Genomic DNA, 24,973 nt, shown 5'->3' on the forward strand with positions numbered 1-24,973 from the left:
AAAATTATAAAAGAAAGATATTCTGTAAAAAAAGTAAAAAAAAGAACTGATAAACCATGAAATAGACTAGACACAAACAAACTGCAAAGTGAACGGATGTGCAATGCAACAAGTTGAAGTGCATATATGCCACTGACTACAGTAGAGGAAAGCGGGGGAAAAGAAGTCAGAGGGGACTACTGCATGGACGATACAGTACTTATGTGCTTAACAATGCGTGTAATAGTGTGCATGTGCAGCGGTTTAAAGCAGCCATGTAAATTTACCATGGACATTTTGTTTAAAGTAGAAAAACAAGCAAAGAGGGTCTTAATTATCCATTAAAGAGTATCTGCATCCCTAAAAATATCAATAAATCTAAATATTTAACTTGGTATATAAGTTAAGCAAATGAGGGAAATGATAGGTATCTTTCTACTCTTAGTGCATAAAACAACAACAGAAAATAGCAAAAAGTTAAATTCTGCACATTGCTTTCTGCTATGGAGTATTTGCCAGTAAAACAGAGGATGTGGTGTAAATGTGTGTTGTGCAATTTCAGGATGAGCTACAATGTAGAAATGATGTTAAAGGAAAAATGGGGTCGGGTGAAAGAGCAGGTATACCAGTGGTGGTATCTAGCAGGCACCTTCCGTCAGAGATGTTCACAAAAAAATTAAATGAAGAGGCGCGTCGCAGGAAGCTGTAATTCCCTAGAATCACCCGGCAGCCTCCATACCTGTTCTCAACACACGTTATAAATGTCCGGGCGCAATTACTTTAACGTAGTTTATTACCTAGCCTTTTAACCCTTGTTGTATTACCAAGCAGAACTTTAACTTACTGTAATGGAAATATGTCTGAAATCCACTGCTGTCTTTATGGACCTCACTCTCACCTTGAGCTGTCTCTAAAGTATTACACTCAAAACAAGATACACTACATGGCCAAAAGTATATGGACACTCCATTATAATTAGTGGGTTCAGCAATTTCAGCTACACCCATTGCTCACAGGTGCTTAAAATCAAGCATACAGCCATCTCCATAGACAAACACTGGCAGTAGAATGGGTCATACTGAAGAGCTCAGTGACTTTCAGTGGGACACTGTCATAGGATGCCACCTTTCAACAAGTCAGTTTCATCAAGTTTCTGCCATGCTACAGCTGCCCCGGCAACTGTAAGTCTGTTTGGGTTTTTTTAGGGGGGGGTTCTTTAGTTGTTGTTGTTTTTTTTGGGGGGGGGGGCTTATTGCGCTGCACAATGCCGTGGGCACTAAGCATGCTGGTTCTATTTGTATAAATGTGTGTAGTGTTTGTGTGTGTGTGTGTGTCTCTCGGGGTGGCACTAGGTGCATATGAACTCTAGCTTCATTAGAGCTGGAGTTCCAGGAATAGTCTCTTGAAACATCTCTAGCCTGCCTTGAGAGGGGATTGTGTGTGTGTGTGTGTGTGTGTGTGTGTGTGTGTGTGTGTGTGTGCGCGCGCGCATGTGTGTGTGTGTGTGTATCTGTGTAAGAGGGAACAACTTCTTCCTTTGTGTATTTCTGGCCTCTAATCTTTTAGAGAGCTGACACTTTGGGTTTCTCTTATAGTTTCCCGCTCACACACACACACACACACACACACACACACACACACACACACACACACACACACATACACACATAAATAAGGCAAATGAAAATACAAAGAACAATTACTGAGTCAATCAGTCACTCAACCGCTTTATTTCCCACTATACCCAACTTGTCACACACACATGAATTATGACAAAACACAAATTAACACAGATTGATGTGGTTAATCACAAAGGCACATGCACATCATCACACAAAGATAGAGGTTTCCAAGTCAAAAATTCAAAACCAACTTTTCTGTCTCTTGTTGACACCACTGACACGCGCTCATTTCCGCATTCAGTCAGTCTTACAAACACCTGCGTATACAAAAGCACTCAGCACCTCACCACCAACGCCAAGACCCCTTTTCATGAACCTGAACAGTTACACCGATCAGCCAAAACATTAAAACCACAGACAGGTCAGTGAATTACATTGATTATCTCGTTACCTGTCAAGGGGTGGGATATATCGGGCAGCAAGTGAACAGTCAGTTCTTGAAGGTGATGTGTTGGAAGCAGGAAACATGGGCAAGTGTAAGGATCTGAGTGACTTTGACGAAGGCCAAATTGTGATGGCTAGACGACTGGGTCAGAGTGTCTCCAAAACAGCGGGTCTTTTGGGGTGTTCCCGGAATGCAGTGGTCATTACCTACCAAAAATGGTCCAAGGAAGGACAACCGGTGAACTGCCAACAGAGTCATGGGTGCTCAGTGCTCATTGATGCGCGTGTGGAGTGAAGGCTAGCCCATCTGGTCCAATCCCACTGAAGAGCTACTGTAGCTCAAATTAATGCTGGCTATGATAGACAGGTATCAGAACACACAGCATCGCAGCGTGCGTATGCATTTTCTTTTACATCGTGTGGAGGTGGGTGCGTGTACATCATTTACCTGGGGAAGAGATAGCACCAGGATGCACTATGGGAAGAAGGCAAGCTGGCTGAGGCAGTGTGATGCTCTGGGAAATGTTCTGCTGGGAAACCTTGGGTCCTGGCATTCATGTGGATGTTACTTTTGACATGTGCCACCTACGTACCTAAACATTGTTGCAGACCAGGTGCATCCCTTCATGGCAATGGTATTCCCTGATGGCAGTGGCCTCTTTCTGCAGGATAATGTACCCTGCCGCACTGAACACATGGTTCAGGAATGGTTTGAGGAACATTACAGAATTCAAGGTGTTGCGCTGGCCGGCCTCCAAGTACCCCAGATCTCAATTCAATCGAGCATTTGTGGGATGTGCTGACAAAACAAGTCCGATCCAGGAAGGCCCCTCCGCAAAAATTACAGGACTTAAAGGATCTGCACAGGACTTAAAGGATCTGCTGCTAACGTCGTGGTGCCAGATACCATAGGACACCTTCAGAGGTGCATCGACGGGTCAGAGCTGTTTTGGCGGCACGGGGGGGACCTATACAATTATAATGTTGGCTGATCGGTGTATATGCACATGCACATATACAGCACCTACTCATGCATACAGTGCTGCTTGAAAGTATGTGAACTCCTTGAGCAGTTTAGATTTTTCTGTTGTTTTACCATGATTTTCTTATTCTATCATCACCAGTTTTTATGTATGAAATGTCAGATATATGTTTATCAGTTGCATGTACTTATTTAGTGGGACTTGTTTAAGTAGCCCAAAAACTACATGAAACATGGAATAGTGTATGTGCATAAGTAAGTGAACCCCCAGCTGCATTGGTTAAGTCAAGCAGGTAACAGACTTGGGTGAAACACATTTGGGTGCTTAATTAATCATTTAAGCAGACCAATGAAATGAGACATCCTTGGAAAAGGGTTTGGCCTGCACTAATTAAAAGAGAGAGGAAACCAACCAAACCACTGTGGTGCCATACAAATCAACAATGCCAAGAGCAAAGGAGATATCAGAGGACATGAAGACGAGGGTAGTGATAGCCCATCAGTCTGGGGAGGGATATAAGACCATCTCCAAAAGATTCCAGCTCCATCCATCCACTGTAAGACAAATAATTTACAAATGGAGGGCCTTCAACATGACAGCAACTCTGCCTAGAAGTGGACGCCCATCAAAACTATCACCCAGAAGCACCAGAAAAATAATACATCAGGTAAAGGCCAACCCACACATCACCTCTAGAGAGTTGCAGACCTCTCTGGTAGCATCCGGGGCACATGTGCATGCATCTACAATCAGACGAAAATTGAATAGCCATGACATTCATGGGAGGGTTGCTAGAAGGAAGCCTCTGCTCTTAAAAAAAGAACAAAGCTGCCCATTTCAACTTTGCCCGAGAGCACTTGGACAAACCGGAGACCTTCTGGAAGTCCATTCTCTGGACAGACGAGTCCAAAATAGAATTATTTGGTCACAATCAAAACCAACATGTTTGGAGAAAAGCCAACACTGCATATGAAGAAAAGAACCTCCTCCCCACAGTGAAGCATGGTGGTGGAAATGTGAAGGTCTGGGGCGCCTTTTCTGCTTCTGGACCTGGACGACTCCATATTATCCAAGGAACCATGAATTCTCCGGCATATCAACAAATTCTTGACCAGAATCTCCTGCCATCAGTCAGGGAGTTGAAGCTGGGACGAAAATGGATTATGCAATAAGACAATTACCCAAAGCATTCCAGCAAAACTACAAAGGAATGGCTTCAGAGAAAGAGGATTCGTACTCTGGATAGGCCCAGTCAAAGTCCGGATCTTAATCCAATTGAAATGTTGTGGCGAGACCTGAAGAAGTTGGTACATACCAGATGTCCCTCCAACCTCTCTCAACTGGCTGAGTTCTGCAAGGAGGAGTGGGCAAAAATCCCCATAAGCAGATGCGAGAGACTGGTTAGTGGTTACAGAAGACGTTTGGTTGAAGTAATGGCTGCAAAAGGAGGAGCCACAAGCTACTAATACAAGGGTTCACATACTTTTGCACATGTTAAATTTTCAGTTTTTGTGAAATAAACCACCTTTGTTGAGTTAAATAATGAAAATATATCTCTTTTTGTGTGTGTGTCCATTATTTGGAAGGTGTGCTTTACAAATTGGGATTTGGATGTATGTGTAATAAGCTTATTTTAATGTTTTTTACAAAAACAGTGACCATGTCTGGAGGGTTCACAAACTTTCAAGCAGCACTGTATGTAGTCTTTCTCTCTCTCTCTCTCTCTCTCTCTCTCTCTCTCTCTCTCTCTCTCTCTCTCTCTCTCTCTCTCTCTCTCTCTCTCTCTCTCTCTCTCTCGCTCTCTCTCTTGCACACACACAAAATGAATCCTTCCACATGCTTGTGTACAGCTGAAGCCATTCCAGATGCCCCCGCAGTCACTTGTTTTGACTTGTCAAGTCAATTTTATTTGTATAGCCTAATATTACAAATTTGCCTCAAGGGGCCTTACAGCAACACAACATCCTGTCCTTAGACCCTCACATCGGATAAGGAACAACTCCCAAAAAAAAACCTTTAACAGGGAGAAAAAAAATAGGAAGAAACCTCAGGGAGAGCAACAGAGGAGGGAGCTCTCTTCCAAGACAGACAACGTGCAACAGATGTTGTTTACATAATTTAGAGAATACAACATTGAAAGAGGATAACAGACTTGTAAATGTTATTCCACTAACACTTATTCAAAGGGGCTTCAGTATCTGTAATGAACCTGTTGCATCAGTCTGTTTAGTCATATCAAGTGTCAAGGCGAACTCTCTCCACCCCAACTGGTAATGTATAGCCCAAAGCCCCCACTGTGTCCCTGTCATGGCAACAATCTGGTCTTCCAACCTAAAGTCATTGTTCCTGCACATACAAAAAATCTACGCCCAACAAAATGTCGTTTCTTTTTTCTCTCTCCATTATTTATGTTATTGTACTGTTGATAAATTGGCCTTCCTTTAGGGATATGAATGGAACAGATGGGGTCAATACTGAGTGTCATTACTGAGGAATTACCATGGTAACTGTAGTCCCAAGAAATGGTACTGATGGTACTGTAATAAGTCTTTGACCAGTACTGTGTTCAAATTTTTCCCCGAAACCATCCCTTAATTTTTTAGCTCTTCACATTACTCATGTACTGTAAATAAAAATGAAACACACCTTAGTGCTTACAAAATTTGAAATCTCAACTCGGTTAAATTCCATTTAATGTGATTCAGTTTGCCTCAGCTATCATTTCTACCACAAGACATGCTCCAGGTGGCTGACAGTAATCATATGTTTTGTCAGGATAACCAGCTCTTGCAGATTGGTGGTCCTCACAGATGACAAGTGAGCAAGTTTTGCAAGAAAATATCATGTACTACAAAGAAATGCTTGTAGTTTTTGTTCCTGCCTCCAGACCTACCATCAGTTACCTGTTAGATGTTTTTTTAAGATGGATTTAAGTTTAAATTTGTTTAACGGCATGCCTATTTCTTTTCCCTTCCCTCTCTTTCTGTCTTCAATCTTACCCTCATACCATTTATTCATCTCGTTCTCTTTCCCATTCCCTCTATTTCCCTCTCCCTTTTACCATCTTTCTCTCTCCCTTTCCCATTTACTTTCATCTCTCTGTCTCTCCCACCATCTTGCTCCACCTATCCCCTCAATCCCTCATCTTCCATCTCTCAATGCTCACGCCATTGCCTTTTGAATCTCTCTCTCTCTGTCTCTCTCTCTGTCTCTAGTGGTGTGGGCCGTAACTGGGGCTGGGCATCAGCGGGCAGCAGTATCCTGGCTGAGTTCGGGACTCTTCACATGGAATTTGTCCACCTCACCTACCTGACGGGAAATCCTGTCTACTACCAAAAGGTTAGACCATGTGGGTTTCCGTGTGAGATTGAACTGGAAGGAGGAGGCGCAGGGTTGGTGGTTGGGGAACACATCTGCTCATCTAGTCTGCAAATTAAATACTTTGGATATCCATCGATGCCATCATGTGATGACCTGGAGGCCTGTTCAGGGTGTCTGCCCACCTGCCGCCCAGTGACTGCTGGAATAGGCTCCAGCATCCCGCCACCCTGAGTAAGGATAAGCGGTTTGGATAATGGATGGATGGATATCCATCAATGCTCATATGCCATGTGTTTCTCTGCCCTTGAACTGGACTGTGAATTTGTTGATGCATGTGTGCATGTCTGTTAATGGGAAAATTGTTAGTGGTCAATACAGAGAGAGGGCATTTTTGCCATTAGGAATAGGGATACACCAATATCACTTTTGCAGTGCTGATACCGATTCCAGGCATGAGTCTGTAAGTATCGCCTGATACAGAATACCGATCCAATCCATTGTTTTTGCTGATCAGTGCCGAGTTTGGCTATTAGTTTGGGGCCAATGGGCAAAATAATTGAGATAGAATCAGTTTTTGTTGTCCACCATTCAAGAAATACTGGATTCCATTTGCCGAACATGCAGTAAATCAAGCCATTTACTTTTTCTAAGATGTTACTCATGGCTTTTGATATTAAATTTTAATCTTGGGTAAAATCTCCATATCAGTATTGGTGCATCCCTAATTTGGGAACTTAGTACTGGGATGTCATTGATGCTGTAGATTTAATATGTGTGTGATGGAGTTGTTTGTTCAGTTGTTTTTGCTTGTTTTGTAGGTTTTTTTTTTTTTTTTTTTTTTTGTAGTGTTGTTGGTTTGACCCAGAATCAGTCACCTTACCTCTATGGAATTGAAATAAAACTCTGCTCCCCCAGGTCATGCACATCCGTAAGCTGTTAGCCAAAATGGACCGTCCCAACGGGCTGTACCCAAACTACCTAAACCCCCGCACAGGCCGCTGGGGCCAACGTAAGTTGACTGTTCCTGTTGTTAAGTAAAGGAAAGGTAAAAGTATGTGCTACAAAGCATTCTAGCTGAGGCATCAGACTCGTCATTTTTGTTCAGCTGAAGTGGCTGGCAAATCTGCAAACGTCACAAGCCATTATCGGCAGTATGGTGGGTGGAGGGAAAAAAAGAGGACAACAGACTAGAGCTGCCAAGTGACTGTAATACGCCAGTATTTTAGGAATGGTGGTCATCTCCAACCGCGATTCTGGCAGATGTTGCCTGATTCTTGATCATGCCAGACATTGCCCATCCCTAAAGTCATCTTGCAACTGTCTTATTTTCCATAATATGTGATCATGAAAACATTCATTCTGAATATCCAAGTCCAAACATTTTCTTCTATTTTAATTCATTCTAATAATTCATTGTGAATAATGAATATTGCTTTCTGTGGTTTTAGTTTGAAACATTTAGGTTAGTTTCAAATAAGGGATGAACAGAGACTGAGATATTCCAACAGAATATTAACACATATTGAATATTAAAATATCTGGTTTTACATGTTTCCTGCCTTAAGCTCTTTTCACAATGATTCAATTTTTATGGTTTTGTTAGATATAACTGTGTTTACCCTTTGGCTTTGGCTTCACCCTCTTTGGTTGAGAAAGAGGAAATGAAAACTTTTGATTAAATCTTTTAATTCAGTTCCTCCATCATATTTTTGTTTGCCCAGTGAGTTGAGACCCCAGCATGAAGCATATTAAATCTGTGTTTAATATTACACCTCAGTAAGTGGATATATACCAGACAACGTACATGTGAACAGAGGATGAAGAAGATATTGCCCACCTAAAAAAACAAAACCAAAAAAAAGCTCAGGTGTCCTGTGCTTTGAGGCAGCCTGGAACCTGCTTTTCTTCTGCACTAAACCTTTCAGCAGATGAGCCTGTTAATCAATGCTCCTAAGAAAAAGAAAAGAAAAATACAAAAAAACAGACTCATACAAAAAAAATTCAGCAATGAAAAGACAATGATGCAGGGCATCCGGGTGGCATAGCGGTCTATTCCATTGCCTACCAACATGGAGATCCTGGTTCAAATCCCCGTGTTACCTCCGGCTTGGTTGGGTGTCCCTACAGACACAACTGGTCGTGTCTGCGGGTGGGAAGCCGAATGTGGGTATGCGTCCTGGTCGCTGCACTAGCGCCTCCTCTGGTCGGTCGGGGCACCTGTTTGCGGGGAGGGGGAACTGGAGGCAATAGCGTGATCCTCCCATGCGCTACGTCCCCATGGTGAAACTCCTCACTATCAGGTGAAAACAAGCGGCTGGCGACTCCACATGTATCGGAGGAGGCATGTGATAGTCTGCAGCCCTCCCCGGGAAGGCTCGGAAGAGTGGGGTAATTTGCAGGATACAATTTGGGGGAAAATAGAGGGGGAAAAATCTCCAAAAAAAAAAATGATGCATGTGTTAGCACACACTTACATAATGGGCACAACACACACACACAGACAATTATGGCCTAAATCTAACAATAGAGCTACCTAATAGTACAAGCACTCGTGAAACAAACAGCTCACAAATATGCAGACACACACACACACAATGACATACACACTGTATCTTTATCAACAATGAAAAAACAATATTAAAGGAAAACAAACACATGAACACAAGAAAAGAAACTGGGGATTTGCCAACAGTGGCATTCGTACCGCTGAGCTAACTTTCTTTATTTTACCTGTTAATAAAACAAACTGACAGATGGCACTCAGAGATGAACGGGTATAGAGATGGCTGGATGGATAGCTGGTTAGAGCAGCTCATTAGATGGATGGATGGATGAATTGATGGGTGGGGGGGTTGGATGGGTGGCTTGACATGCAGACGAATGCGCTTGTAAATGCACCGACTTTTGGCGGACGAGAAGGCAGGACAAATGGGTGGCAGAAGGAGGGGTGGATTGATCGATGGATGGATAAGTACATAACAGATTGAGAGTTAGCTGCTGCTCTGGCTTGATAGATGGCTCAACAGGTGATGATAAATGTATGTTTGTTTGTGTGTTTGTGCATGTGCATGTGTGTCTGTGTGCGCACTTGTCTTGAGCTGGGGAGCATGTGTGGCCGTTATCTCACTTGGGTGTCCACACTTTTCTATGGGTGTATCAACTGTGTGACATTGTGAGTGCACCCATTAAGTATGTTTGCTTGAGTATTTGGGAATCCACATTATACGTATATGACATTGCCAGCATGCATCTGTGTGTCTCACCAAGTATTTTTACAGTCTTTAATAAACAGTAACTAGAGGCTGCGTGGCCCTCCACCTCCTTGCCTTAACCAGCTCAGTTAATTACTGGGAGACAACGCCGGCTTTAATTAATGCTCACAGATGCTTGAACATCAACACGAGCTTTATGGAGAGAGGGAACAGGAGCGTTTTGGATGCTCATAGAAACTCAGACAAAGGTACGGTAGAAACAGACAGGGACAGGGATGTGATTGAGAGACAGACAGGTTGAAAGGTGTAACACAGAGACAGACAGATGGGTAGGGATGTAAGTATGAGGGAGAGACAGACAGGTAGGGGGAGGAGACAGATGTGGAGGAAAAAGAGGAGGATGGAGAGATAGAAGTTGACAGAGTGGACTGAGGGTAAGAGTGGCGGTTGGAGGGCAGAGAAGAATATTGGGCATGAAGGTCCACACATAACATACAAACTAGTGGCGGGATAAAAAAATAAAATAAAAAATCTTTTCTGAGATACATCGAGATCTCTCTTGAATGATTCTGCATCCATGCACAAAACTCCATAATCAGATTCATGTAATTCTGTTTTTAACATCTTGGTCACCTCTGAAGACTTTCTTGAACAGACCTTATTATGCGCTTATGGCTAAATCTGTCCATTCAAAGAGGGAAAAAAAGCACTTAACATTTTGGGTAGACACAGTTTGCCTACATATGTTGACAATTTAGTTTTAAGGCTTAATACTAAAACAGCTGGAGGCGTAAATTTTCGACGCTAACAGCAACAACTGTCATGCGGACAGTTGAATTCCGCTTCCAGGCAATGACAAATAAAAGCTGTCTTAAGTCTAAGTTAGTGAAGTTGGACAAACTCCAACCAGCACCCTCCCTTAGGAAATGGGCACGTTTTGGATTTTAAAAATTAGCCACAGCTCAACTCTATGCAAGCAGCGTTACCAAAAAAACATTGCTCTACCATTACAACAGCCAGTTTGGCAAGTTGACCTATAACTTTCCAGTAATCACGGTTAAAGATAAAAGGATAATATCTAAAATGCTGCAAGTCTAGGTGGACATCAATAGCTGGATGGACATCGATAGCTCTGATAATGACTCCAAAGAGGATAAATATCTTGAGTTTCATCACCAGCCAGTCAGACTAGCTTGGTCTAGTCAGAAAGGCACGAACTGATGAAGCCTTTTGGATGAGAGGCGAAACGTCTTCACGGATATATACCAAGTCCAGTTGCACTCGATTCAATTCCTTTGGACGCTGCAAGTCTAGTTTCCAAATTGCCGAATTATGATACTTTAACAAATTTACCTTACAGTGAATTTTCTTACTAAATAGATGAGTTTTTTGAGTTTATTCATTTATTTTCATTGCCGTTTCATTTTGTGGGCTCCAGTCATCCCGATTTTGGTACCGCTGCTGCTTACACTTAATTTTCATTTGATGTTGCCGAGTAATGTTTGTCCAAATGGCCATGTGTTAATTTTCTTCCTAAAAACTAACATGACAGCTCTGTGTGCGGTGTGAAAGTGTGAAAATAGCCAAATCAACACCCTCTGCAGCCATGCAGACAGCCACTTTATTCCTAGCAGCTGCCTCCACTGGTTCGCCAACTTGGGCCCACATTGAAGTAAATCTTTACGAAGAAGAAGAAAAAAAGCTGTTGCCCCCTCTTCTAAGTTCAATTTCTGTTTCACCTCAAAAACTGAATGCCCAAAAAGAATTTTACAGTTTGGCAAGTGCACAGCCTCAATGTTGGACAAAAATAAAAATATTCAGCAATAATAATTTCTGTAACTGACAATTTATTGATATGGCCTAGATCAAACATGGATTAGATGATGACTATACAGTAGTAAGAAAAAAATCACGTGTGAAATAAGAGATGCATCAAGATCTATGGAGAATCGGTTCTTAACTGAATCATGGTTTCCTGAATTGAAATCGAATTGCGATGTGCCCAGATTACCATACAGTGCTGTGGTAGTTTACTGTGGCAACAAGGTGCACGTTTGTCAATTAGCATATTATGCACATTTTTCATTAGCATTACTCACACACATAAACAAGACACCACCCAAGAGGTTGTCTTGATCAACGCAGTTATAATTTGCATGTATCTGGCAGGGTGTAACCCACCGCTCAAAAAAAACATCTTTCACTAGTATTTGCACATTTATTTACATAGGGCCTTGTTTGAATAACACAGATTATGTCACTCACATATTGGTAAAACCATATTATCTGCCGTGCAGCGATGAAACGGTTACCGGTTTCACGATAAACCATGGTAACATTCCCGACGGTTAGTAGTTAATATTACCGTTTCAAATTGTAATTATCGTTAAAACCGTGTTTGATTATCGCACTTTGAAAAACATAGGTAAATACTGTTTTGCGTCAACAAGGTTAGCAAGTCTCCCAGACGCAGGGCTTATTCTTCTTTAGTGTTTATCGGCGATTGGCAAACCAATTTAGAGGTGCATTACCATCACCAACTGGACTGGAGTGGAAGCAGGTGCAGCATGCAACGTGGCTTTGTTTGTTTTGTGTCAGTGAAAACATGGCAGTGACGACGCTCAGCCCTCTTAAGTTTGAGGGGTGGGTGGTCATTGTGTTCATTTAAACCTGCATTGGGGGAAGTTTTCATGAAAAAAAATCGCTCCTTTAGCAAGCTTAATCGGAGCTGAGCTGAACAACAGAAAACTCTCCCGACAGCGATGCACGAGACAGTGAAATTGCCCTCACGAGCGCTTCTGCACGGGCACAAACAGTGCTACAAAATGTGCAAAAGACTAGACCTCATTACTTGACCATAAATTGTGAAGAAATTTATTTTTTGGTTGATGTTTTCATATCTGCACTGTGCACAAAGTGCACTTACCACTCATGGCCACACGGTGCCAGCTTTAAAGTTAATCTACATTTGATATGGTTGTCATGTTTACAAAAGGTATTGGCTATGTTATCATTTTAATGTTTATGCAAATCATTTTAATGTTTATGCAAACAAAAAGTGCATATTGCTGCTAATTTTATTTGGGGTTTTCAATATAAAACTTCGTGAAAGGATTTCAGTGTGTGTATCAGTACCTTTTTGAACATTGTCAGCACATTTTAACAATACCACAATAACTGTGATAATTTTGGGCCATGATTTCTAAGCTCCAGTGTGTAATGAGTAGTTAAGTCAGTCTAATTAGAAGTGAAGCTGAGCTCCTCTTTCTTAATGAGAGCCCACTGTGACTGAGTCTTATTACTGTTGAGCCACACTACTCAGTCGCATAAGGCACCAACGTCTGTCTGTCTGTCTGTCTCTGTCTCTCTCAAAAGACAAAACCGCCCTCTCTAGTTCACCTACTCGCTCACTTCCTCTCACATACCTACACTCTTTGCTTACATACACAAAGCTCATAGACACGTATCCTACCATACACGATCACATTCAAACACTCGGTTGTTCATCACAAGACTCTCAGTGAGCAGCTTCCATTAAATCTGTTTTATTTGTTTGTTTTTTGTTTTGGTTTTTTTTTCTTTGAGGGGGGGGGGTTTACTGGCACTCTTTTTTTTCTTTTTTTTTTAATAATGGTTACAAAACTAAAATGCTGTAATTGGCCAAAATCTTGAGAAATCGATATATGGACATGTATTAATCAAGTAACAGTTGCATCATTACCTGAATACTCAGTTTAGCGCGTGAAGGTCAGAAGCAGGTAAAGTTAAATCTCACTTTTTCTCACAAACACATTCAGTTGCACGCGCGCGCGCGCACACGCACACACACATACACACACACACACACACACACACACACACACACACTCTGATGGAAAGAACACTTGGGGGAAAGGGCAGGGGATTAACATTTATTTACCTGCTACCGTAGTTGGTAAACCGATTACCTTTCACAGCTTACCTTCCTGTTCGAGTCCCTTCCAAAGTAGTTGGTAGAACAGACGAACCTATTGACCTCAGGCAAAACTTTAAAACAATCTGCTGGTGTTTGGTGTAGATTTCCACTTGTGTTGTGGTACACAGAGATAGCAGAAACATTAAGGAGAAGGAAACTGGAGTCCAGACTGGCCCTAGCAAATCTTTGTTGGAGGACATTGTGCTGTGTATGTCATAGAGATGGATTATAGTCCCTCACTTTAAATACGCACACACTCACACTTCAAGTTAATTAGTATTACTCTGGCAGCCCGTGTCCTTGGCTCGCTTTCAAAAATGAGTGTAGCTCTGCGTGTGGGTGTGCAGCTGTGGGTGTGCAGGTGTGCCGACAACTTTGTGTCTGTGATCTCATCTTGCACTTGAAGTTGCCTTAGACAAACCTTGGCAGCTGACTCCCCGCTTTGTGATTGACAGGTGCTCCCGCATGACCCTGGACCATTTTGATTGGCAGAAAGCTGACGGGGGAGGGAGGGGAGTCGTGAGGAGGAGCATGAAGTAGAACTTAAAAGGGTATTAGGGAGGAGAGAGAGAAGCTGAGCGAGGCGGTGAGATGGGGCAAGGATACAAAATAGATCAGGCTACTCAGGTAGCGCCCCATTGTGTTGCAATGACTACTTTCATATACTACCTTTTTTTGAGGGGTATTAAGAATAATGTGCATATTGAAGAAAATGCATTTTGGTCTCTTATTTTAAAGTAGGGTTTTCTGGTTATCTGATACACTTTGTTTTTCTCATGGTTTCAAGACATGCTTGCAAATTAATCATTTGCTCGGTCTCACTGTCTGTCTCTGTCTCATTCTTATTATCTCAGCTTACGCTTTTACTTACATATCTACACCGACTCACTCACTGTCATTCTTTTTTTTTTTTTGCACAATTATGCTAAACCAGCTCAGATATGAATGCAAAGACAAACAAACAAACACAAACACACATCCCGCTAGAGTCGCTATCTGTCCCCAAAGTTGCCGGTTTGTGGTTTGTCCCTCCTCAGACCACTGTTGGTAGATACTCACCACTGCTGACTAGGAGCACCCCACAAGCCTTGCCGTTTCAGAGATGCTCTGACCCAGTCGCCTGGCCCTTGTCAAAGTCAATTTGGCCAATTTGGCCCTTGTCAAAGTCACTCAGGTCTTTACTCCTGCACATTTCTCCTGCATCAACACGGTGACTACAACAACTGATTGTTCGCTTACCGTCTAATCTACCCAGACCTTGGACGTGTGCCCTTGTTGTGGGATGATCATTATTCAGTTCACCTGTGAGTGGTCATAATGTTTTGTCTCATCAGTGTAATAAACCCTAGTTTAGATAAGAAGAAAACTTTACATTAATGTTTCAGCCTGAAAAGCTAGTAAGCTGGCTTTTGCTATCTGTCTAATTGATGTTTTGTTGCACCCTATAGCAAATTAGGATCAGTAATTAAAGGATTTGTAACAAATTGAATAGAAGTTGAGATGAGATACCTAATTTTTCCCAGTAGGGGAACAGGGTGTCCAGGAAGAGCGCACCAGAACATGCCCTCAACAACAGCACCCTCAATCACACTATAAGGAAAGAAATACTGGCAACAAGAATTATATATATATACAAAAATAAGGATGATAACAAAACATTGAATTAATTTTATAAATTGTTCTATTCAGATTAGTCCCTGTTTGCCTCGTCTGGGAGTCTCACTATTGAAAGGTTGAATCCCAGGCCAACTATGAGGTCAATGAGTGACTTGAGACACTCTCCTCCACCTTCACTAGCTGCTGAAGAGGTTCCATCGAGCAGGGCAGTTAGCCCCAGCTTCCCCAGCACAGCTCAGATAGTAATTCTGGAGCTGCAGCCTCTGTGGCTTTTCAGTTCCCCAATGGCAAACTTGTTTGTTCTACAGGCTGCAATGAATGTCCAAATTCACCATCCATTTTCATTATTTTACTTGGCAGCTGGGTTTTTAGAAAATAGGACCGCTACATTGGTGGTTAGTTACCTCCCAAAAAGACTGGAAGACGTTCGCAAACGACAGGATGAATTAACAAGTATTTTTCTAGAGGCTGTCATTAATTACCACACTGGTCAAAATTGGCCAGTAGATTTGTTAACAACAGCACATTACTCTCCAAACACTAGACCCAGTTTCAACGTGGTGGCTATCTCTCATCTAGCTCAGAATAAATCTGGCTAAATGTAGCCCACTTTTAGACCAAACTGTTTAATAGATTAATTATCAACCACTTTTAGCTGAGACTTAGCTAAATGTGCTAGAAAAGGGAAAGTTTAGTAGATGTCTCAACCTCAAGAGCCACTATTAAAACTAGCACAATTGAAAATATTCTAGCACAACATATGGACTTGTGTTGTCTATCTTAGACAGTTAGCCATTTAGACAATACATAATTATATAATAATTAAACAGTTTCCTCTGGAAGTGATCTGCATTTAGCAGGACATATTGTGAGTTAGACGGGAGCCGACACTTAGCTGCCATGTTGAAATTGTGTCTATTGCTCAATGGAATACACGTAGGCATCCCAGCGTGCATTCTAAACCAACTTCCTTTGCATACTAATGTCTCCCTTTAGAGTGATGTTTACACACACACACACACACACACACACACACACACCCTCAAACACAACCTCTACAGCAATCTTTTGCACCTTGTGCTGTGGGATAGCTTCATTTCAGTGCAGTCCCACACTGCTGAGTCATAAGCCAGCAAGCTGCCATTAACCTTAAGGCACATTGTGTTGCCTACACACTGTACATGTGTGAGGGACTATAAATACACTGGCACTTGTACAAACTAAACAGAGGTAGGTGTGTGTTTGTGTGATTGTGGCAGGCGGTAATGCTCAAGAAGCTCTGCAGGGTGCATATGAGTGAGTGGGTGCATGTGTCGAGGGGCACACATGCATGGACCCGTGTGTGTGCATATGTGCACATATGTGTATGTGTTTGTGTGTGGTTGTTTGCATGTGTGGGGCAGGGCGTACACGTTTCTCAGTGCATGCAAGCATCCTGTGAGACTGATGACCTGCACCCTGTCTAATGCGGTATCCTGTTAATTAGGACAGCCGTAAAAGTTGTACAATCCTCCATGGGGAAGTTTAGGGACACTGGCATTGGAGGGTGTCACAGAAGAGTGCAAACAAAACAGGAAAGCTGCTGCCAAATTAATGTGGGCATGAGGGAAATTTATGACAATATACACCAACCACACACACACACACACACACACAGCACCCTGATAACTATTTTTTATGCCACACAACATGCTCTTCCAAGAACTTTGAGGCATACTGAAAAATGAATAATTCACTTTGGCTTCATTTGTCCGCCCCTTCTCTAACTATTATGTCACCATCGCTCCCTTTCAGCAATGCTTTAATGTCTCAGCATGCCCTTTAAATGCAGTTTTAAAAATTGTTCGAATCATTTTTGTTTAATAGAGATGATTAGAGGTGTTGTGATATAAGATTCAAGATATAAAAATTTCAGTCTTTCTGGTGTCAGTGTCTCTCTCACACTCTCTCTCTGCTCCTTTCTGTTTCCTTCCATTCATCTTTTTTCCTCCCCCTGTCCTGCGTTTTTCTCTTTCTCTCCGTGTAGACCATACCTCAGTAGGTGGTCTGGGTGACAGTTTCTATGAGTACCTGCTTAAGGCCTGGCTCATGTCAGACAAGACCGACATAGAGGCTCGCAAGACTTATGACGATGCTATAGAGGTACAGTACACTGCTCTACATTATTAAGTCAACTGGTTATGAAAGGCTACGACTGGGTTTTGGTTTTGATTGTTTTGTGACAGTATTCCACACACACAGATCTATCCCAATACATTCTCCAATGCAAACATGAACATGCACACATGCACACACAAACTCTAAACAAATCCACACCTGCATTCTCATTATTAGTGGTACTCAACCAGGTGCCATGGAGGGGCTGTATATGTGCAGGTTGTCATTCCAACAGGACTCTAAACTAGCCGATTTCACTGATCAGCACACCCTCAACCAAAAAGGAGGAAGTGCTTAGTGAAATCAGCAGATGTGGAGTCCAGTTGGAATGAAAATCTGCATACTCTTGGCCCTTCGTGGCTCATGGTTGAGTACCACTGCTTACCATCATTTACATAAACACAAAAATGATATTCATTCAAACATGCACACATACATATTCACCCTCACGCTTCATACTCCCACATCCACTGTGCATTGCTTTGCTCTTTCTACAACCCATCAACCATCTCTCACTAACACACTCAAGTGCACACACACACACACACACACACACACACACACACACACACACACACACAGCCCTTTGACTGCCTAAATCTCCTGACTCACTTGCCTAAAAACACTCTGATACTCTTAGATATTCTCAGACACTCTTACTCCTCCTTTAGAACAGTGCATTTTTATTGGTGTTTGACGTTTAGCAAACCCTCTGATGCATATACAACCCTCCACTTCTGTGCAGGCTATCGAGCGCCACCTGATCCGTAAGTCCAATGGCGGGTTGACTTTCATAGGGGAGTGGAAGAATGGCCACCTGGAGAGGAAGATGGGTCATTTGACCTGCTTTGCTGGCGGCATGTTCGCGCTGGGTGCCGATGGATCACCTGACGACAAGGCCGGACATTACCTCCAGCTGGGTGCCGAGATTGCACACACCTGCCATGAGTCCTATGACAGGACAGGTATACACACACAGAAATACACACACACCAGCAAACACCTGCCGTGATTCAAAAATAAGACGGATACACACAAATGAAACACACACACATGCATAAAAAATATGAGTCTTAAAATAGTACAGGTGCACATACGCACACACATTGATATGTATAAATAAAAACATTCATCAATAGACACATATATATGGGTTATGATTTTCCAGCACCATGCTGGAATTCTGGCATACATAGGTCATAGGCATTTTTATTCTAGATGCATTTTAACCAATGGCATTCAACCGTGCAGCAGGATAACTCACATTTGGGTTATCTGGCTCGGGCGTCGTAAACTAAAAGAACCTGGAGCATGTTTTTGCAGTTTGTTCAAAGAAATTGTATTACGATACAAGCAGAAGGAAGGTGTTTTGGCATAACACTGATCCAGTTAAATTCTTTGTATACATACAGTTGAAGTCAAGTGTACATACATGTTTAAAGGACATGTATGTCATGGCAGTCTTGAGATTTCAGTGATTTTTACAGCTCTTCTTTTTCTGTGGCAGAATGAGTGGAACATATACTTATTTGTCACAAAAGACATTGACAAATTCAGTTATTTTATAACTCTATTGTAGGTTTTCTGAAAATGAGGCAAAATCTGCTGGGTCAAAAATACATACAGCACATCTCATATATGGTTGCATGTCCCTTAGCCCTTTTCACCTTGATCAGCTGCTTTTGACAGCCATCAACAAGCTTCTGGCAAAACTCTGGTTGAATAGTTGACCACTCTTCTTGGCGGAATTAGTGTAGTTCAACCAAATTTGTTGGCTTTCTGGCACGGACTTGTCTTGAGTATGTTCCACATATTCTCAATAGGGTTGAGATCGGGGCTTTGGGCTGGCCATTCTAAAACCTTAATTTTCAGCTTGATTTAGAAAACACTACATTACAAAACAGTCTTTGACCTGTGTTTTGGGTCATTGTCCTGTTGAAACGCCCCATTGTGTCCAAGCTTCAACCTTCTGGCTGATGGTTTGAGTTTGTGCCAAAGAATTCTGAGGTAATCTTCCTTCTTCATTGTTCCATCCACTTTCTGCAATGCACCAGTTCCACTGGCGGCAAAACAGCCTCAGAGCATGATACTACCACCACCAGGCTTGACAGTGGGTACAGTGCCTCACATTGCCCCACCTTTCTTCTCAAAACATACTTCTGGCCATTGTGGCCTAAAAGCTAACAATTTGTTTCATCTGACCACAAAGCTTTGCTCCAGAAGGCCTTTTCTTTGTCTATGTGATCAGCTGCAAACTTCAGTTGAGCTCGAAGGTGCTGATTTTGTAGCAGAGGCTTCTTGCTTGTGTGGCAGCCTCTCAGCCCATTGCGATGTAAAACTTGCTTGACTGTGGACAATGACTCCTGTGTTCCAGCAGCCTTTAATTCATGGCAGAGCTGGATTTTTTTTGTTTTTTGTTTTTTTGTCAGTTTTTAGATGCCATCTGATCATCCAGATCAGTTTTCTCTCAGCAGAAGGTGACAGTGTGCGTTTTCTTCCTGACCTTGGCAGAGAGACCACTGTTCCATGTATTCAAGAAGGTTGAATCAGTTCATCTGGATACAACGTTTATTGACAGATAGGTTTCATCGCTCAACTAAGCGACATCTTCAGTCTAAACTGACTGCAGGTATCCTCACCCTTATAAACCATACGACTGAAAACAACAATCAGTTTCATATGCAGATGGGCGTGAGCATTGACTAGAGTGTCAATGGTCGTGTACTATTCACAGAGGAATTGGGAATGTTTGCAATCACAGCATTGTAAGATATTACAGATGTACTTTTACCCCCCACCCCCCCTTGGTTCAAGGATGGTCGTTCCCTCTTAACATAGATGACCTCTTTGACTCCCCGTTCAAACCAGCGTTCCTCCCGATCAAGGATGTGCACACCCTCATCCTGTTCCATGTACTTTGTACTTGTGAACAATCTTTGTGAACCTGACGTTGCTTTGAAATGGCTCCAAGTGACATTCCTGTCTTGTGTGAATCTATGATCCGCTTTCGCAGATCTGTACCTAGCTCCTTAAACTTTAGTAGGCTAGAAAACCATACCAAAGCCTATAGGTTAACTCACTATTCTCTGTCGTCTGTGTTTTAATTTTTAATTCTTATCCTTTTTGATGCTGTAGGGTTCAATGTGGTGGAGAGCTTTTATTTCAATATTGGTTTAGATTGTTAAAAAAAAAATCTCTGTCGACTTTCCCATTGTAATGCCTGTGGCTCAGTCTAACAGGTACAGTTAAACCAGCCCTAATTCTATGGGCACAGAGAAGTCACCAGCTGTGGTCAGTCATAATGACTAACAAGAAGATAAGAGGCCATGCCACGAAGTTAGGTGTCATTATAGAACTTTCTACACCACCAACTTAATAATCTAAGTTGCCGTATGTACATTTTTGACCCAGCAGATTTGGCCATACTTACAAAAAACCCACAATACATTTCTAAAACAACCAAATTTAGTGAATTGTTTGGGGGGGGGGGGTTGTGACAAACAAGTATGTGCTTCAGTCATTCTGTCACAGAAAAAGAACAGTTGTAGAAATCATTGAAATTTCAAGACTGTGATGACATACGTGTCGTTTTCAACTGTATGTACACAAGTGACAGGACAAGAAAGGTCACACATACACACAAACACACACTGGCAAACACACACACAATTGCACACACACATACGTCAGGCAAAATTTGGCAAAGGACTCAGTGGCCAAAATAATGGCATTAAAATTAACTTAATGGGCATCCTGGTGGTGTGGCAGTCTATTCCACTGCCTACCAACATGGGGATCGGCGGTTCGAATCCCCGTGTTACCTCCGGCTTAGTGGGGCGACCATACAGACACAATTGGCCATGCCTGCAGGTGGGAAGCCAGATGTGGGTGTGTGTCCTGGTCGCTGCACTAGCACCTCCTCTGGTTGGTCAGGGCGCTTGTTCGGGGGGAGGGGGAACTGGGGGGAATAGTGTGATCCTCCCACATGCTACGTCCCCCTGGCGAAAGTCCTCACTGCCAGGTGAAATGAAGCGGCTGGCGACTCCACATGTATCGGAGGAGGCATGTGGTAGTCTGCAGCCCTCCCCAGATCAGCAGAGGGGGTGGAGCAGCGACCAAGATAGCAGCTGAGAAGGGCGGGGTAATTGGCCGGATACAATTGGGGAGAAAAAGGGGGAACCCCCCCCCCCCCCCAAATTAACTTAATGAATCAAGTCAAGTCAATTTTATTTGTATAACCCAATATCACAAATTACAAATTTGCCTCAGGGGGCTTTACAGCAACACAACATCCTGTCCTTAGACCCTCGCATTGGATAAGGAACAACCCCCTAAAAAAACATGCTTTAACAGAGAGAAAAAATAGGAAGAAACCTCAGGGAGAGCAACAGAGGAGGGAGCTCTCTCCCAAGATGGACAACGTGCAATGGATGTTGTGTTTACACAATACAACATTGAAAGAGGATAACAGAATTATAATGGAATTATGAAATTTATGAAGAGTATCATGAGGAGGATGCCAAGCAGTGTCCAGACGCCACCGGAACAGCCCAGCACCCAAGCCACGCGACCAGCATCACCATGTAAAAAAAAAAACAAAAAAAAACGGGATAACAAAAATTATATGGATTTATAAGATATATAAAAAGAAAATGTGATAGGTCAGATGAATCACAACAGGTGACAGAGTAAGAAGCAAAAGGAAGGTTGCTAAAAAAACTAAACAAAGAAACAATTTAGCACTAGAGAGAAGGAAGAGACTGGTGGCTTCCTTTCAGATGGCTGCTGAGGTGTTTGACAGTGATGGTCAAGTTGTTCCTCGCTGACCATGACTTGGCTCTCTCAGCAGCAGAGCATTCAACACAACAGCAACAAAGGGCTTGCACTCTGTGTGTGTGGTGTGTGTGTGTGCATACATACATATGTATGTTAGTCGTTGTGTGTAAATCCCTTAAGAGACGGAGGTGGCACCAGCTCCTTAGTAATTTTCTGCTGTCAAGCTCCTAATGCTGCTCCTACACTTAATTGGCAGAAAACACTGCATGTTAACGACTGAGGAAAATCAATGAGGTTGGAGGCTTTTTATCTCTCTCTCTCTCACTCTCACACACACACACACACACAGTACACACACAGACAGACAGACACACACACACACAACCCCACTGTGGCCCATCGTAACTAACAACTGAACCTTAAAGAAAAGCAACCAAGGAAAGTTAATCTTGCTCTTCCGATTGTCTGCTCTTTTCCTCTACTAATCTTTATTCCTGTCTCTCTCCACACCCCCAATTCTTCTCTCCCTCTCTCCTTGTTACCTCCTCCTTCCTGTCATTTCTCTTGTGTACTTTTGCTCCCCCTCTTCCGTCCTTTCTTTTCTTTTTTTTCCCTTCTCTGCTCTCTTTTCCTCTCCTCTCCTCCCCGCTCTTCCCCTTCCTTCCTCTTCCATCTACTACTATTAATTTATCCGCATGGTCATTTCTCTTCCCCTTTCTTCTTCTTCTCCTTCTCTGACATCGTTATCGTTTAACCACCTCCCCCTCTCTCGCTCTCTCTCTCTGTCCAGTATTGAAGCTAGGTCCAGAAGCCTTTAAGTTCGACAGTGGCCTTGAGGCAGTGGCGGTGCGGCAGAATGAGAAGTACTACATCCTGCGGCCGGAGGTCATCGAGACCTACTGGTACATGTGGAGGTTCACCCACGACCCCAAGTACCGGCAGTGGGGCTGGGAGGCTGCACAGGTAAGGAGCCTGCACAGGCAGCCATCTCGGTTGTCTCAGTGTGTGAAACATGCATGGTCTGTAATGTGTAACTCTCTTACTTCCCCATGCAAGAAAAGCCCAATTCAAAAGGAGAAGTAGGGGGATCCCATACACACAAATTTACTGCCTGTGGACAGACAAAGTCCTTTGAATGAGACGATTTGTCCTGTACACTGGCACTTTAATGTTGTGGTTGGCCCAATACATGAGTCTAGTAGGAGGTGCTGTACTTTGTGGTCCTACACATAGGTTAAAGCACTCATCAGGACACCGAGAAACAAAACACTGGATCACATTTGTCATCTCGTGACTTCCCTGTAGACCACGGACGACAACAAAAATCCAATTTCCTCACCTTAGATCAATGACATTTTAAAGTTGGAAGACTATGAGTTGTCTGCATGTCCAACAAATGGGACAGTGAACTATCTATCTATCTATCTATCTATCTATCTATCTATCTATCTATCTATCTATCTATCTATCTATCTATCTATCTATCTGTCTGTCTGTCTGTCTGTCTGTCTGTCTGTCTGTCTGTCTGTCTGTCTGTCTGTCTGTCTCTGTCTCTCTCTATCTATCTAACTGTCTGTCTGTCTGTCTGTCTGTCTGTCTGTCTGTCTGTCTGTCTGTCTGTCTGTCTATCTATCTATCTATCTATCTATCTATCTATCTATCTATCTACTTGTTTGTGTTCTTTATAGTACTGAGGTGGAGGGGGGAGTCGAAGGCATTGTTTGTTACTCTGGACAGGATTGAAATGAACAAAAACATTCCATCAATAATCGCGCACTAATCCCTTGAGAAACAAGTCATGCCCAATAGGGCAGATATTGTAGTTTGCTTTTTGACCATCCTAATTAAACGTTACTCTTACCTAATGACCTCACGGGCCTTATGAGACAATTTTGAGCAGTGGAAACAGGTGTAGTGGACTAAGCACTACCAAGCAGTCTTGTGACTGTAAAGTCACCCATTTGAATGCCGAGACCTGGCAGGAGAATCTGGATAGAGAAAGCAGCAACTTTAGTCAAGGTGCCTTTAAACAAGGCGTTAATCCCCCCCCTCCAAATTACTCCAGTAAGCATGTCTTTTGGCTAAGTGTTGGAAGAGTGGGGTTGCGTGGGTTAGGGCTTCACTGTAAATGCACGTGAAGTGATGGGGTGCCAATAAAGAGCATGCATGCTCATGCAAACCATCCCTAAATAAGTAATGGTAAAAAAAGCAATATACTTTGCATATCGTGATTAGATGCCTTGTCCCATCTAATTGCAATGTACCTCCTGCTGAAGAGGGAAGAAGTCCTCCCCCAGCTTTTGAATGAAAATATGTGAATATACAAGGGCTGAATCCGATGGATTAGCTTTGGTAAATGGATTCAGATGTTTGTGGTTTGGAATAACAGATGTCAGAACCCCTGGATGGGTTGAAACAGCCTTGCACAAGAACTTATGGTTGTAATTTATTTTTCCAATGTGATTATCTTTTCTACTTAAAAGAGCAAGCACAGAGAGAGTGGACCAAGGTTAGTCTGTTAATGCTGGCGGTCTAAGCAATATCAATGAGTTTGAGTCATAGAGCAGACTGTGAATTAGTCTGTCCTCGCTTGTCTCCCCTTTGTCAAAACGGACACCAGTTAGATAAAACTTTTATATCACATTTTACCCAGTATTTTTCATGCTTTTGATTAAACATCATTGACTACCAGTGGGATGGTTTGGTTTTGTTGTTTATTTTTTCTGTTTTAAGTCATGAAGTTAGACTACATCTCTGGTAGCTGATGAAAATTAACACGGACAGGACAGGGTATCTCTTAAGAGTAAACTGAGTGGGGGACCTTATAATAGCAGGCTCTGTCTTCCACTCTGTCTCTCTTTCCCTCTTATTCTGTCTCTCATTCTCTGTCATGTATCGGGAAGGAAC

At 42.6% G+C, this 24,973-nt stretch overlaps 1 protein-coding gene across 1 annotated transcript in view; it reads left to right on the forward strand.

Annotated features, from left to right (window-relative positions):
* The window catches only part of man1a2 (mannosidase, alpha, class 1A, member 2), a 227,906-nt gene that overhangs the window by 187,552 nt on the left and 15,381 nt on the right, over positions 1-24,973 (forward strand). The window contains exons 9-13 of the mRNA XM_056289332.1: positions 6,244-6,367; positions 7,265-7,358; positions 17,160-17,275; positions 18,036-18,255; positions 22,857-23,029. Of these exons, the coding sequence (XP_056145307.1) occupies positions 6,244-6,367; positions 7,265-7,358; positions 17,160-17,275; positions 18,036-18,255; positions 22,857-23,029 (727 nt within the window). The remainder of the gene's footprint in view (positions 1-6,243; positions 6,368-7,264; positions 7,359-17,159; positions 17,276-18,035; positions 18,256-22,856; positions 23,030-24,973) is intronic.

The sequence above is a fragment of the Lampris incognitus genome, chromosome 11 (assembly GCF_029633865.1).
Source record: "Lampris incognitus isolate fLamInc1 chromosome 11, fLamInc1.hap2, whole genome shotgun sequence".
In the NCBI taxonomy this organism is placed as follows: Eukaryota; Metazoa; Chordata; class Actinopteri; order Lampriformes; family Lampridae; genus Lampris; species Lampris incognitus.